This window comes from Microcaecilia unicolor, chromosome 11, assembly GCF_901765095.1.
Source record: "Microcaecilia unicolor chromosome 11, aMicUni1.1, whole genome shotgun sequence".
NCBI classification, from domain to species: Eukaryota; Metazoa; Chordata; class Amphibia; order Gymnophiona; family Siphonopidae; genus Microcaecilia; species Microcaecilia unicolor.
Genome location: NC_044041.1, coordinates 116759258 through 116774020, shown reverse-complemented (window position 1 = coordinate 116774020; position 14763 = coordinate 116759258). Strand labels below are relative to the sequence as shown.

At 49.3% G+C, this 14763-nt stretch overlaps 1 protein-coding gene across 1 annotated transcript in view; it reads left to right on the top strand.

Annotated features, from left to right (window-relative positions):
• Positions 1-1595: 1595 nt before the first annotated feature.
• RTN3 (reticulon 3) overlaps positions 1596-14763 on the top strand; it is a 203058-nt gene continuing 189890 nt past the window's right edge. The window contains exon 1 of the mRNA XM_030217330.1: positions 1596-1944. Coding sequence (XP_030073190.1) covers positions 1836-1944 — 109 coding nt within the window. The 5' untranslated portion in view covers positions 1596-1835. The remainder of the gene's footprint in view (positions 1945-14763) is intronic.

The following is a 14763-nucleotide window of genomic DNA, read 5'->3' as shown; positions in this document are numbered from 1 at the left end:
AGGAAAGAGGGGGTTCTTTCCTGCCCCGAAGAAGTTACTAGACCACCAGGGCAGTAGACAGTAAGGGGAGGGGAATGTGACAGGGGGTGGGGTGTGGGCGGGACAGGGGTGTGGGGAGATGCAAAAAGGGCGGGGTGTGGGCGGGACATGTCCTCTTTTTAAGATGACAAAAAATATGGTAACCCTATTCACACCCCCACCTCCAAACTACACCCCAGCCCCTCTTGCCCCCCACTACACCTCTCCCAGCCCCCCCCCCCCCCACTACACCCATGAATGGCAGAATTCTGGTGCCTTATTTCTGCATGGTTCTGAAAGCTGAGTCATGGTGCCTGTCTGGACCTGAGCATCTGGCAGCAAGCAAGGACTTTTCTGCTGCAAGTGTAGGAGTGTTCTCTTGTGCTCCTATAATAGGTACATTGGTACTTTTTATTTATGCATGTGTAGAAAAGCAAACAGAGAACATGACAGAAAAAAAAATAGCAGTCTGGTTTCACCAACATCATCAGCTACTCGGTTATACTCTATAAACCCTTCACGGGTGGGGGACTTCAGTTGCAATGGGGGAAAGGGAGCAAGTTAAAAAGCCACTAACTATAGGCTTGGCTACATTGGGAAAATCACATTTACCACTGGAACAAATTATGCAAGTTAAGCCTGAAAAAGATATCCTATGCTAGCAAAATCAATTACCCATGGAAAATTATTCACTGAATGCACTCTTGTGTGCTACGATATAATTCTAGACTTACCAACAAAGTTCATTTTGCAAAAAAAAAGAAAACAGGGATAAAAGTTAAACTTGAATTAAAACGACCTTTTTGTTGTGAAAATCTGGAGAGTTCCTTCTTCTTGTTTTTTTTTTTTTCCGGAGATTGGGACGCCTAAACAAAAAGGGAATTTGAGTGGCCGGTAGCGCTATAGAAATGGTAAGTAGTAGTAGGGGACGGTGTAAAAGCCAGATCTGCGGGTAGTAGTAGTAGTTAACCTTGATCCGCTACCTGCTATGGACAAAGGAAGATTATACCTTGCACTAAAATCGGCCCTGGCTTAGCCATTCAGGGAGAAAAAGATCCGGGCAGAGCAATAATAGATATAACTTATATCATATAAGGAACAATAAATATAAGGAAGTAATACTTGCAATCAACCCTGTTCAATAGCCACATAATTCAAATTATATACATATGATTATTTTAATAAAATGTTCACAATTTGACGTGAATACAATCTCCATACCTATGCCACCCCCCCCACCCTACTCCCGAGTCCCAAACCAACTCACAAACCAGTCCACCACCACCTTTTCTCTGCGCCTGCACACTCCCCCCCCCCCCCCCCCCCCTTCATTCAGCCAGAAGATTCGAAGCTGAGGAAATGTGAGGGCGGGCGCACGGCGGCGATTGGGTCTATCGTTCAGTGGGCGTGCACGCTGAGCTGTGCACGGCAGCGGAGGTTGGGCGGTTGGCGGAGGGGCGGAGATTTAGGCGGTATCGTTAGACCCAAAACGCTGTGGCGGTTGGTGGGCAGGGCGCTGAGCAGTGTACATAGCACCGATTGGCCGGTTGACGGGTAGGCTAGTCCACCGTGAAGAGCGCGCGCCCAGAGAAATGGATGGGTGGGGCTACTATGTAATGCGCGCGCCCAGCTGCTAAGGTGGGCGTGTGCAGGCGCATTGGAAACAAGTAACCATCGCGGCCGCGGCGCCTCCTTCCTTGGACTAGAGTAGGGCTGTGGCGCGGCGGTTGTTTGCGTGTGTTTTGTGGTGCTGAGTAAGGGGAAGCAGGGCTTCGAGGGACTTCTTGTCGTCGCTGCTGCAGTTGTGAGAAGCTTCCATGGCGGATAACGCCGCTCAGTCCCCTTATATCTCCTCGTCACATGGAGCAGGTGGAGAGCCCAGTTCGCGGCCTGCCCCGGCTTCTCATTGTGATGCACCATGCGCCGGTAAGCAAGGTCTCCCGGTCTCGGATTATAATTTATAATTATGGTTTAGATAAAGTGGAACCTGAGCAACCTTAGGGGATTACCGTACTATTATAGAAACCTGGATCCTAGTAGCCATATATTCCCCTTATTATAGATCAGTAAAAGGGGGAACTCCTAGAGCCAGAAGGTATCTTGAACACCTTACGCTTCCCAAAACCTACCTTCCCGTCTCCCACTGTAGAAATATCTCTGAATCAGGAGTAAATCTTTAGTAATTTAACTCTTGAAGGGAATTCAAGAAATTAGCCGTCTTGTATCCTTAATTTCAGATTCTGTTGCCCATTTATTTCAGAAATACGTACTGCTAGTATCTCTGAACCCAGTAAGAAGGTCACGCTCAGAATCCTCAACCATGTAACGCAGTCTTTTCCAATTGGTTTAAGCTGCTAAACTATTCATCTGCAAGCTCCTCTCCATAAATGCTTCAGTTCTTTGGTTTTACCTTTGACCCGAGAAAGCCTTGTTTCTGTTTAACAGATCCGGCTCAGCCCCTTAAACGGTTACTGTCATGCATGAACTAGTCTGTTCCTCGATTGTTCAGGGCCCGTAAAACGATCCTACAATCCTCTTGAGCTGAGTAACGAGAGGACGCAGATCTTGAACATCAAAACCCTTTTGTCTCTTCCCCCCCCCCCCCCCCCACTCTATACACACCCTTGACACACCTGAACCTTTTTGCCCTGCCCCACAGAAAATCTTCCTTTTGCTGGTTGCTGGAATTCTTTCTATATAGAAAGCGTATATAATAAACGGGAAAACGTAAGACTACTAATGTGGGAAAGGAACTGATATTGAATAATCTTAAAACTGTTTGTTTTTCACTGGATTTGGGGGACTCTGAATGCTTGCTGTTTGCATTGGCTGCTTTGTTTAGCTGTTAACTTTTTCTTTTTTTGTGTGTATGTATTTCTTTTTGTATGTTATCACTGTATTTGTTTGCTTTATCTGTGCAAAAAACCTGATTGATTCAGGGACAAGATGGACCTTCCCTATGCTTTTAGCCGTGCTGTTTTCCCCTCCTCCCCATCCATTCTAAAGGGAATGACATAATTTGTTTTCACGTTTCCCACCCTATTGCCGTATATGCTGTATTTTAATTGAAAGGATATATGAGGAGTCAGTGAACCCCCCCCCCCCCACACACACACACACACACTCTATTTTTCTTTTTTTAGGGGGCTTGTATCAACTCTGTTTAAAAATCATTCAAAACTCTTCTTAATTCATTGTATCCTAATATGCAGCACAGTACCATAGTCGAAGTATGTCTGACCTAAAAGCTGAATCTTTAGAGAATATTTTTGTAGGGGGCGGGGGTATTTTATGCTCTTGGGTTCTGTTTTGTAGCAGGCAGCTTTAGTCTGCAGTGCAGATCCTTTTCTGGAAGGAGCTCCAGCTCTTAAGGGGATTGAAAGCATTACTATATCTCATGTAAAAGCCAGAGACTATCCCACTGGATTCAGTCCTGAGGAATAGGTTATTTAAACTTAAACATGGATAATCTTGAGCAGTGTATACAAAAACTAGTTTATACAGAAGGTTATTTGTTTTTAGTACAGTAGACTTCCCTGTAAAAACTTCATAAAGTCCAGCTACACTTTTTTTTTAATAATTATAATGCTGTTCCTAGTGTTTGCAGAAATAAACCTGCCTTCATGATGGTCCTTCCTTGTCTGAATAGCCATGTACGCTTCATGCCATATAAGCAAAACAGCAGTATAAGCTTCATGTCTCTGGCCAGGGTGTGGCCTTTGGAGTTTGAAGCATCCATATTAGCTGGAAGGTGTTGTTTGTCAGGATTTGGTTCTTTGAGCTCTTAAGTGTGTACCTTTCTAGAAACAGCTTAGAATTGCAACATAGTTGAGACAGACCATTAGTCAGCAGCTTGATACGAAAGAGGGTTGCTTCAGTAGTGCATCCTCTTGTGTCAGAGCTGCAAAGCCACTGCCTTTCACCCAGTAGCATAAGGCCTCATTGTTCACTGCTCCTAAAGGTCACTGTATACAAGCCCTGCTGTTTTGGAAGCATCTCGTGTATCTTTGTCCTTGAGTACTTTGGCCATCACTTTAGATTCCAAAAGTCAATCAGTGACAGACTTATTTGCCCGTGTCCAAATAAATGTATGCTGTAATGCCCAGCTCTTTCCTTAACTTTTAAGGAGTCAGTTGGTTTGGGAGATAGTTGAAGCTCGTATCAACAAAAAGACCAAGAGAGCTCATGGCTCAGTTGTCTTTAGCAAGGAGACTGAATATTTTCCTAATTTTTTGGCTGCCGTTGGTATGCAAAAGACTTCATTTTTGTTAAGGTAGCATTTTAGGTACGATATTGCTACAGAGAAAATTGGAATATGAGAGGTCTGAGAAGCTCATGTACCATAACACCTATTTTCTTTTCCATTTTAGGTCCTTGAAACTGTGTTGCTGCTTAATACACAAGTTATTTTACTTGAAATGTTTTGCCACTATGGCACTTAATTTCAAAGCATATGGATGTCTGCATGCCTGGAATGTCCAAATCCCAATTTTGCAAAGGTAGAAAAGGATGTGTAGCACTGCAGTACGTCCTAATAGCAAGGGGACATGCTTTAGGTGGGACTAGGGAGGGCCCAAAATCATGATGTCTAACTGATAACTGAACAGGAAGAAATGTCCAAGTCTAAAAAAGGATGTCCTTACCTGTTTCAGTCGTATCTAGGGTACAAAAAGGTGCTCTGAGGAGCTGGCCAATTGAAGGGATTAAAGTATGACACCTTAATCCCCATCTGGTTGCTGTCTTCCCCACTCCCAAAAGTGAGACTAGAATAGAATGCCAGGCTCTGTGACAGTGTCAGGTATTATGGGCATTCTGAGGAGTAGCCTAGTGGTTAAGTGCAGTGGACTAAACCAAGGGACCCAGGTACAGATCCCACTGATCTGTTCCTGTATTAAAAAAGAAAAAAAAAAAAAAAAAGTAAAATACCTACTGTGCCTAAATATATAAACCACCTGCAAGCCCTGAAGGCTGTTGAAGTGGTGTACAATCAGGCACAGTGTATTTCTGTTCCTGTAAGGCTCAAAAAGTTGTGTGATTTTTAAACCTGGGTCCCTTGGTTTGCAGGCCACTGCACTAACCACAAGGTGCCTCTCAGCTCTGCAGAGACGTCTGTGTAGCCATTCTGCTAAGAATGCTGCCAGATAGACATCCTTGTTCTGCTTTGCCATTCATATGTTGGATGTTTAAGCTTGTACAATGGCTGTTCACACTTGGCATCCGTTTTGGATGTTATGAGCTGGATGTCTCTATTTTGGTTTGTATGTCTTTTTGAAAATGCCCCTCCATGTATAAATCTGTGTTGCCCCTTTTTATTGAAAAAGACTTGTACAGATTCTGTAGGGCAGTGTCCCCTAATGTAGAAATCTGTTATTGGAGTGTTTGTCATAAACATAGATGATAAAGACCATATGACCTATCCAGTCTGCCTGTCCATACCAACTACTCTCTTCTCTTACTATAGTTATGAACCCAAACCCTGTGCTAAGTTGTCAAAAATGAGAGGCCAACTGAAACTGCTTTTTTCCCAGTTTTGGCCGAAACTGGCTAACCGGTTTTTGGTTGAAGCTGAAACGTATCACCTGGTTTTGGCTGAAAACTAAAGTTATTTGTGTGAATATGAACTAATGAGGCCCACTGGGGATTGTCAGAGATTGCAGTCAACAGCACTCTGCTAAACCCATAGGAGATTATTCCCAGTAGCTGCAAGCACAGGCTGACAACTAGGAAAGCCATTTTAACAAATACTTCTCAAGTCTGGCATGTTTAGGTTCCCAAATGATTACCATATTTTTGATTACCCAAACTGTGCACAAATTACAAGAGAAGGTAGCATTGAGATTTCCCGTTTCATATTTAGTTAAAGGACAAGCATAATATAGATTCTTACTAATACAGGATAAAAGAGTCCAGACACTGGTCTATGCTTCTCACATTATACCAGCCTGATGCACAATCCAGAATAAAAAAAGCATATTGATATTATTGAGTGTGAGGACTATAATTTTTCAGAGCATAATTAAGAGCAATATATTTCTCAAATTATTTTCTAATATATAAACTTAATTTAATTGTAATATCGTTTCCCTAAAAACACTATAAGCTTGACCAGTACTTGTGCTAGAAAACAATAGCTGCAGGTTCCTTTTTCATAGAATCTAGATTCTGCATGTCACAAGTTTGATGAAAATGCTGCATCTTCATCATACCCAACAGACCCTGGATGATATTTAGAATCACCCAAATAGTATCCAAGCCAGAATATATATAATTTAAATAGAGACCATATTTTACCTCCAAGCAAAATAGTATCTGCACACATAGACTTCAGCTAATAAAAACAAACTAAAAGCCGCAGTGCTTTTACAGTGGCTGACTTTACGACACATTTGGAGTGACCAGTGCCGTAGCGGGGGCGGCTGACACCCGGGGCGGGTCGCCGCTGTGTACCCCCCCCCCCTCGGGTGCAGCACGACGCACCCCTCCCCCCCCGGAGCGCATTCTTACTTGAATTAGGAAGCAAGGGGTGGGCGAGAGGGCCAATCCGTCCCTGAGTGCATGTCGCTGGGAGCTGCGTCAGCTCCGCTGGTTCCCTGCTCTCTCTGCCACGCAACAGGAAGTAACCTGTTCCGGGGCAGAGGGAGCAGGGAACCAGTGGAGCTGACACCCCCCCCCACCCAGCTGCGTGCACCCAGGGCGAACCGCCCCCTCCTTCTTACGCCACTGGGAGTGACAGCTGATGTCTTGTCTCCACAGAGGCTAATTCCTAAGGAGTTTATCCCAAATGTACACACTTAAATTCTTGCTAAAGTCTTGTGTCAAAAGTATTTACCCCAGTTTCTCTTGCCCGTGTTAGCTTTATGCTCAAAATGGCTGCCATTACCTCTTGTGGCAGTCTCGCAAAATTTCTACTAGAGGTCATGGTAGCCGTTTTGAGAGCAGAGGCAGCATGGACGTGAGCAACTGGGGATCACTCCTAGACCGCCAAGGCTTGTAAGATTAGGCCTGAGGAGGGCACCTACAAGTGGACAGGAGAGAAGGGTAACTCCTGTTTGGAGGGGAGTGGGAGGGAGACAAATGGATCAATGCACAAATTTTCAGCTTCCACTGAAAACACGTGGTCAGTTTCGATCAAAACAGAATCCATGGCCTTAGCCTTTTGGCCAAAACCAAATCCAAGCAGAAAAATGATTTGGGGCCAATTTGGACACGTAATCAAAATTTGGTTGGCCTCTATCGGCAATAGTTACCCCACTCAACCTCTGGTCCATAGAAATAAATACATTTTTAAAATTAAATTTGAATTTATATTTAAAAACCTTAACATTTTGTTACAATTAAACAAAAAAATAATTTTACATTCATCTAGATTACTGCAACGCACTCTACGCCAGCTGCAAAGAGCAAATAATCAAGAAACTTCAGACAGCCCAGAACACTGCAGCTAGACTCATATTCGACAAAACAAAATACGAAAGTGTTAAGCCCTTATGAGAAAAACTAAACTGGCTCCCACTCAAAGAACGCATCACGTTCAAAATTTGCTCCCTAGTTCACAAAATCATTCACGGAGATGCACCAGCCTACATATCAGACCTTATAGACTTACCACCCAGAAATGCCAAAAGATCATCCCGAACATTCCTTGATCTGCATTTCCCTAACTGCAAAGGTCTAAAATACAAATTAATGCATGCGTCAAACTTTACCTATTTAAGCACACAGTTATGGAACGCACTACCGCGCAACTTAAAAAAGATCGACAAACTAATGAACTTCCGCAAACTACTGAAGACCCATCACTTTAACAAGGCTTACCACGAAGATCAACCAATATGAATATACACAACTCATCCACACACATTCAGAATTATCTTATAATACACTAAATGTCTATTTTCTAATATATTTCCATCACTCATGATGTATTGTAAGCCACATTGAGCCTTCAGGTTCAGACTTCCGTTAGAAACTGCTTGTTACCTCTGCCAGGTAGAAAATCTCTCTGTGTTGAAGGCATAGACCAATATGATCAGCCTTGCCATTACCGTAACCTGTGTTCTCCGAGGACAAGCAGGCTGCTTGTTCTCACGACTGGGTGACGTCCGCGGCAGCCCCCACCAACCGGAAAAAGCTTCGCGGGACGGTCGGCACGCAGGGCACGCCCACCGCGCATGCACGGCCGTCTTCCCGCCCGTGCGCGACCGCTCCCGCCAGTTCCTTTTTTTCCGCTTCTGGAGAGAGTCGTGCTTTGCCGCTCTCTCTATTCTCAGCCGCCGGAAAGTCGATCGTGTTTACGCGAATCGTTTATTTTTTCGTTTCTTTTTTCTATTTGGTTTGTACACCGCCCGGTTTTCTTTTAAAAAAAAAAAAAAAAAAACCTGAGCGTGTGGAGCACGCGCTCCCCTTTTTCCCTCGCTTCTAGCGGGGACGCCGCGTTGCGGCCTAGTGGCCGCACGGTCGTTTTCCCCTTTTTCGAGGTGTGATTTCCGCCACCATCGACGACTTTGACTTCGCCGACGCGATTTTTCCGTCGATGTCCTCGAAGGTCCCGAGTGGATTTAAAAAGTGTGGTCGGTGCGGCCGGCCGATCTCGCAGACCGACACCCACGCTTGGTGCCTCCAGTGCCTCGGGCCGGAGCACAATCTCAAGTCGTGTCCCCTGTGTCTCGGTCTCCGGAAACGGACTCAGGTTGCGAGGCAAGTTCTACGGGACCGTCTTTTTGGAACTTGCGCCGGCCCCTCGACGTCGACCTCGACGGCATCGGTACCGACGCTCGGTCCTTCGGTACCGGTATCGATGCCCGAGACATCGGCACCGATGGCATCGACCCCAGGAGAACAGGGCCCGCCGGTCCTCCGGTGAGGGTAGAGGTGAGAGGCCGCGTGGGCAGTCGGCCCCGGTCACTCCCTCAGCCCGTGGTCCACGGGACCGAACCCTGTCTGACCCGGCTCCTCGAGACCGAGGGGGATCGTCCTCCTCCTCCTCCATACCTCCCGGCGCCGGTGACGTGCATCGCAAGAAGGATAAGAAGCGTCGTCACTGGTCGCCCTCGGTGCATCCGGACATCGGAGAGGAGGCGACGCCGAAGCGTCCACGTCGAGAGGAGAGGTCCCCGTCGGTTGTGGAGGTACCGATGCGTCAGGGTTCCGGCACCTCGGTGCCGTCTCCTGGCCCCCATCAGCTTCTGGCGCCGACACCCCTACCGGCCCCACCGCCTTTCCCGGCAGCGGGCCTGGACGAGTGCCTCAGAGCCATCCTTTCCGGGGATCCTGGAAGGGCTGATGCGCCAGGCTGTGCCGCCGATGTCTGTGGCGCCGGCGAGCTCTAGCCCGGCGCCGGGGCCGTCGACACCGCCGCCGCTTGCGGCGCCGGTCTCGACTGCTACGCAGGTGGAGTCCCCGTCGACATCGATGGAGGGAGCTCCGTCCCCGCCGGCGCGGGAGTCCACCGCTCGACGACACCGAGACCTCGGTGCCTCGACGTCGAGCCGGGCCCGGTTCAGGACAGCTACATGAGCTTATGTCCGATACCGAGGATGAGGCCTCGTGGGGGGAAGAGGAGGACCCTAGATATTTCTCCTCAGAGGAGTCTACGGGCCTTCCCTCGGACCCCACGCCTTCACCGGAGAGGAAGCTCTCACCTCCTGAGAGTCTCTCCTTTGCCTCCTTTGTGCGGGATATGTCTATCAGCATTCCCTTCCCCGTGGTCTCTGTGGAAGGGCCGAGATGCTCGAGGTCCTCGACTATCCATCACCACCTAGAGAGTCCTCCACGGTACCGCTGCACAATGTCCTCAAGGAGACACTGCTTCGGAACTGGGTGCGACCGTTAACTAACCCCACCATTCCCAAGAAAGCAGAGTCCCAGTACAGGATCCACTCTGACCCAGAGTTAATGCGGCCCCAACTGCCCCATGACTCGGCGGTCGTGGATTCTGCTCTCAAGAGGGCACGGAGTTCGAGGGATACCGCCTCGGCGCCCCCGGGGCGGGAGTCTCGCACTCTGGACTCGTTTGGGAGGAAGGCCTACCAATCCTCCATGCTCGTGACCCGCATCCAGTCATACCTGCTCTATATGAGCATCCACATGCGGACCAATGTGCAGCAACTGGCGGACCTGGTCGATAAGCTCCCGCCGGAGCAGTCCAGGCCTTATCAGGAGGTGGTCAGGCAGCTGAAGGCGTGCAGAAAGTTCCTGTCCAGGGGTATCTATGACACCTGTGACGTGGCTTCTCGTGCTGCGGCCCAAGGTATAGTGATGCGCAGGCTCTCATGGCTGCGTGCCTCTGACCTGGACAACCGCACCCAGCAGAGACTGGCCGACGTCCCTTGCCGGGGGGATAATATTTTTGGTGAGAAGGTCGAGCAGCTGGTGGACCAACTGCATCAGCGGGAAACCGCCCTCGACAAGCTCTCCCACCGGGCGCCTTCAGCATCCACCTCAGCAGGTGGACGTTTTTCCCGGGCACGGCAGGCTGCACCCTATTCTTTTGCAAAGCGTAGGTACAACCAGCCGGCCCGAAGGCCTCGTCAGGCACAGGGACAGACCCAGCGCGCTCGTTCTCGTCAACAGCGTGCGCCTAAGCAGCCCCCTGTGCCTCCACAGCAAAAGCCGGGGACGGGCTTTTGACTGGATCCACGGGAACATAGCCGCCCTCAAAGTGTCCGTACCGGACGATCTGCCGGTCGGGGGGAGGTTAAAATTTTTTCACCAAAGGTGGCCTCTCATAACCTCCGACCAGTGGGTTCTCCAAATAGTGCGGTGCGGATACGCCCTGAATTTGGCCTCCCTGCCACCAAATTGTCCTCCGGGAGCTCAATCTTTCAGCTCCCATCACAAGCAGGTACTTGCAGAGGAGCTCTCCGCCCTTCTCAGCGCCAATGCGGTCGAGCCCGTACCACCCGGGCAGGAAGGGCAGGGATTCTATTCCAGGTACTTCCTTGTGGAAAAGAAAACAGGGGGGATGCGTCCCATCCTAGACCTGAGAGGCCTGAACAAATTCCTGGTCAAAGAAAAGTTCAGGATGCTTTCCTTGGGCACCCTTCTGCCAATGATTCAGAAAAACGATTGGCTATGTTCCCTGGATTTAAAGGACGCATACACTCACATCCCGATACTGCCAGCTCACAGACAGTATCTCAGATTCCGCCTGGGCGCACGGCACTTTCAGTATTGTGTGCTGCCCTTTGGGCTCGCCTCTGCCCCACGAGTGTTTACAAAGTGCCTCGTGGTGGTAGCGGCCTACCTACGCAAGCTGGGAGTGCACGTGTTCCCATATCTCGACGATTGGCTGGTCAAGAACACCTCGGAGGCGGGAGCCCTCCGGTCTATGCAGTGCACTACTCGACTTCTGGAGCTGCTGGGGTTTGTGATAAATTACCCAAAGTCCCATCTCCAGCCAACACAGTCTCTGGAATTCATAGGAGCTCTGCTGAATGCCCAGACGGGTCAGGCCTACCTTCCCGAAGCGAGGGCCACCAATCTCCTGGCCCTGGCCTCGCAGACCAGAGCGTCTCAGCAGGTCACAGCTCGGCAGATGTTGAGACTTCTGGGTCATATGGCCTCCACAGTTCATGTGACTCCCATGGCTCGTCTTCACATGAGATCTGCTCAACGGACCCTAGCTTCCCAGTGGTTCCAAGCCACCGGGAATCTAGAAGATGTCATCCGCCTCTCCACCAGTTGCCGCACTTCACTGCTCTGGTGGACCATTCGGACCAATTTGACCCTGGGACGTCCATTCCAAATTCCGCAGCCCACGAAAGTGCTGACGACGGATGCATCTCGCCTGGGGTGGGGAGCTCATGTCGATGGGCTTCACACCCAGGGTCTGTGGTCCCTCCAGGAAAAGGATCTGCAGATCAGGTTGCAATGTATTACGTCAACAAGCAGGGGGGCACCGGATCTCGCCCCCTGTGTCAGGAAGCCGTCGGGATGTGGCGTTGGACGTGCCGGTTCGGCATGCTTCTCCAAGCCATGTACCTGGCAGGCGTAAACAACAGTCTGGCCGACAGACTGAGCAGAGTCATGCAACCGCACGAGTGGTCGCTCCATTCCAGAGTGGTACGCAAGATCTTCCGAGAGTGGGGCACCTCCTCGGTGGACCTTTTCGCCTCTCGGACCAACCACAAGCTGCCTCTGTTCTGTTCCAGACTTCAGACACACGGCAGGCTGGCGTCAGATGCCTTTCTCCTTCATTGGGGGACCGGCCTCCTGTATGCTTATCCTCCCATACCTTTGGTGGGGAAGACCTTACTGAAGCTCAAGCAAGACCGCGGCACCATGATTCTGATCGCGCCCTTTTGGCCTCGTCAGATCTGGTTTCCTCTTCTTCTGGAGTTGTCCTCCGAAGAACCGTGGAGATTGGAGTGTTTTCCGACTCTCATCTCGCAGAACGATGGAGCGTTGCTGCACCCCAACCTTCAATCCCTGGCTCTCACGGCCTGGATGTTGAGGGCGTAGACTTCGCTGCGTTGGGTCTGTCTGAGGGTGTCTCCCGTGTCTTGCTTGCCTCTAGGAAGGATTCCACTAAAAAGAGTTACTTTTTCAAGTGGAGGTTTGTCGTTTGGTGTGAGAGCAAGGCCCTAGAACCTCGTTCTTGTCCTGCACAGAACCTGCTTGAATACCTTCTGCACTTATCAGAGTCTGGTCTCAAGACCAACTCAGTAAGGAATCACCTTAGTGCGATTAGTGCTTACCATTATCGTGTGGAAGGTAAAGCCATCTCTGGAGAGCCCTTAGTAGTTCGATTCATGAGAGGCTTGCTCTTGTCAAAGCCCCCTATCAAGCCTCCCACAGTGTCATGGGATCTCAACGTCGTCCTCACCCAGCTGATGAAACCTCCTTTTGAGCCACTGAATACCTGCCATCTGAAGTACTTGACCTGGAAGGTCATGTTCTTGGTGGCAGTTACTTCAGCTCGTAGGGTCAGTGAGCTTCAAGCCCTAGTAGCTCATGCTCCATATACCAAATTTCATCACAACAGAGTAGTGCTCCGCACCCACCCAAAGTTCCTGCCGAAGGTGGTGTCGGAGTTCCATCTTAACCAGTCAATTGTCTTGCCAACATTCTTCCCCAGGCCGCATACCCGCCCTGCTGAACGTCAGTTGCACACATTGGACTGCAAGAGAGCATTGGCCTTCTACTTGGAGCGGACACAGCCCCACAGACAGTCCGTCCAATTGTTTGTTTCTTTCGACCCTAACAGGCTAGGGGTCGCTGTCGGGAAACGCACCATCTCCAATTGGCTAGCAGATTGCATTTCCTTCACTTACGCCCAGGCTGGGCTGGCTCTTGAGGGTCATGTCACGGCTCATAGTGTTAGAGCCATGGCAGCGTCGGTGGCCCACTTGAAGTCAGCCACTATTGAAGAGATTTGCAAGGCTGCGACGTGGTCATCTGTCCACACATTCACATCACATTACTGCCTCCAGCAGGATACCCGACGCGACAGTCGGTTCGGGCAGTCGGTGCTGCAGAATCTGTTTGGGGTGTAAATCCAACTCCACCCTCCAGGACCCGAATTTATTCTGGTCAGGCTGCACTCTCAGTTAGTTGTTCTTCGTAGGTCAATTTTCTGTTGTACCCTCGCCGTTGCGAGGTTCAATTGACCTGGGTTCTTGTTTTGAGTGAACCTGAGAGCTAGGGATACCCCAGTCGTGAGAACAAGCAGCCTGCTTGTCCTCGGAGAAAGTGAATGATACATACCTGTAGCAGGTGTTCTCCGAGGACAGCAGGCTGATTGTTCTCACCTACCCTCCCTCCTCCCCTTTGGAGTTGTGTGTTTCATCTTTTTTGCTAGTCATTCAACTGGTGGGAGCGGTCGCGCACGGGCGGGAAGACGGCCGCGCATGTGCGGTGGGCGTGCCCTGCGTGCCGACCGTCCCGCGAAGCTTTTTCCGGTTGGTGGGGGCTGCCGCGGACGTCACCCAGTCGTGAGAACAATCAGCCTGCTGTCCTCGGAGAACAACTGCTACAGGTATGTATCATTCACTAACAATTAATGCCCTGTACATTTGCCTACAAAATTTGCACCAACTCCATTTAATTCAGGATGCTATAGTATGAGTTGCAAGAATATGAACACATCCATGCCCTTCCCAAGTTAAAAACCCTATCTATGTTTAAATCATTTTTCTTGAAACGTTCATCAGTAAATTCCACAGAAGCAAAACAGAACAGACCTTTAAGCCATGAAAAAAACTCCATGTAAATACTATATTATACTATTCAACATGCATGAAAATGAAACCTTGCCCCTTTCCAATATCAATTCACATGCTGTGTCAATTCAAGAGTGCTGCTGGCTGAAGTGTCGTCCAAAACCGCTCCCAAACTCTCTGGAAGCACTCCCCCTGCAAAGAGGAAATATCAGGTGTCTCGTCGTTCCATAGAAAATAGAGAAATCATTTGTGTCATCCACATCGCCAAGGTTGGTGCGACAGGTGATCTCCATTGTTTTAATATCAACCACTGCGCCATCAGCACCAAACAGGCCAGAAACCCCTGTAAATCCTGGAAGACTGGCTTTGCAAGTCGTAATCTGTAAGCAGCCTCAAGGCCTGCATAGGAAACTGCTGTCCGTCTTAAAATTTGTCTCCAAAAGATGCGCACAGTAGGACAGCTCCAAAACATGTAGCCTAGGGAGGCCCTCAGTCGGCCGCATTTGGGGCAAGCTGAAATGACTCTATTTACAACAGAGGCATGAAACTGGGTTCCAGATAAGTCTGCCAACCGAGCACGTGC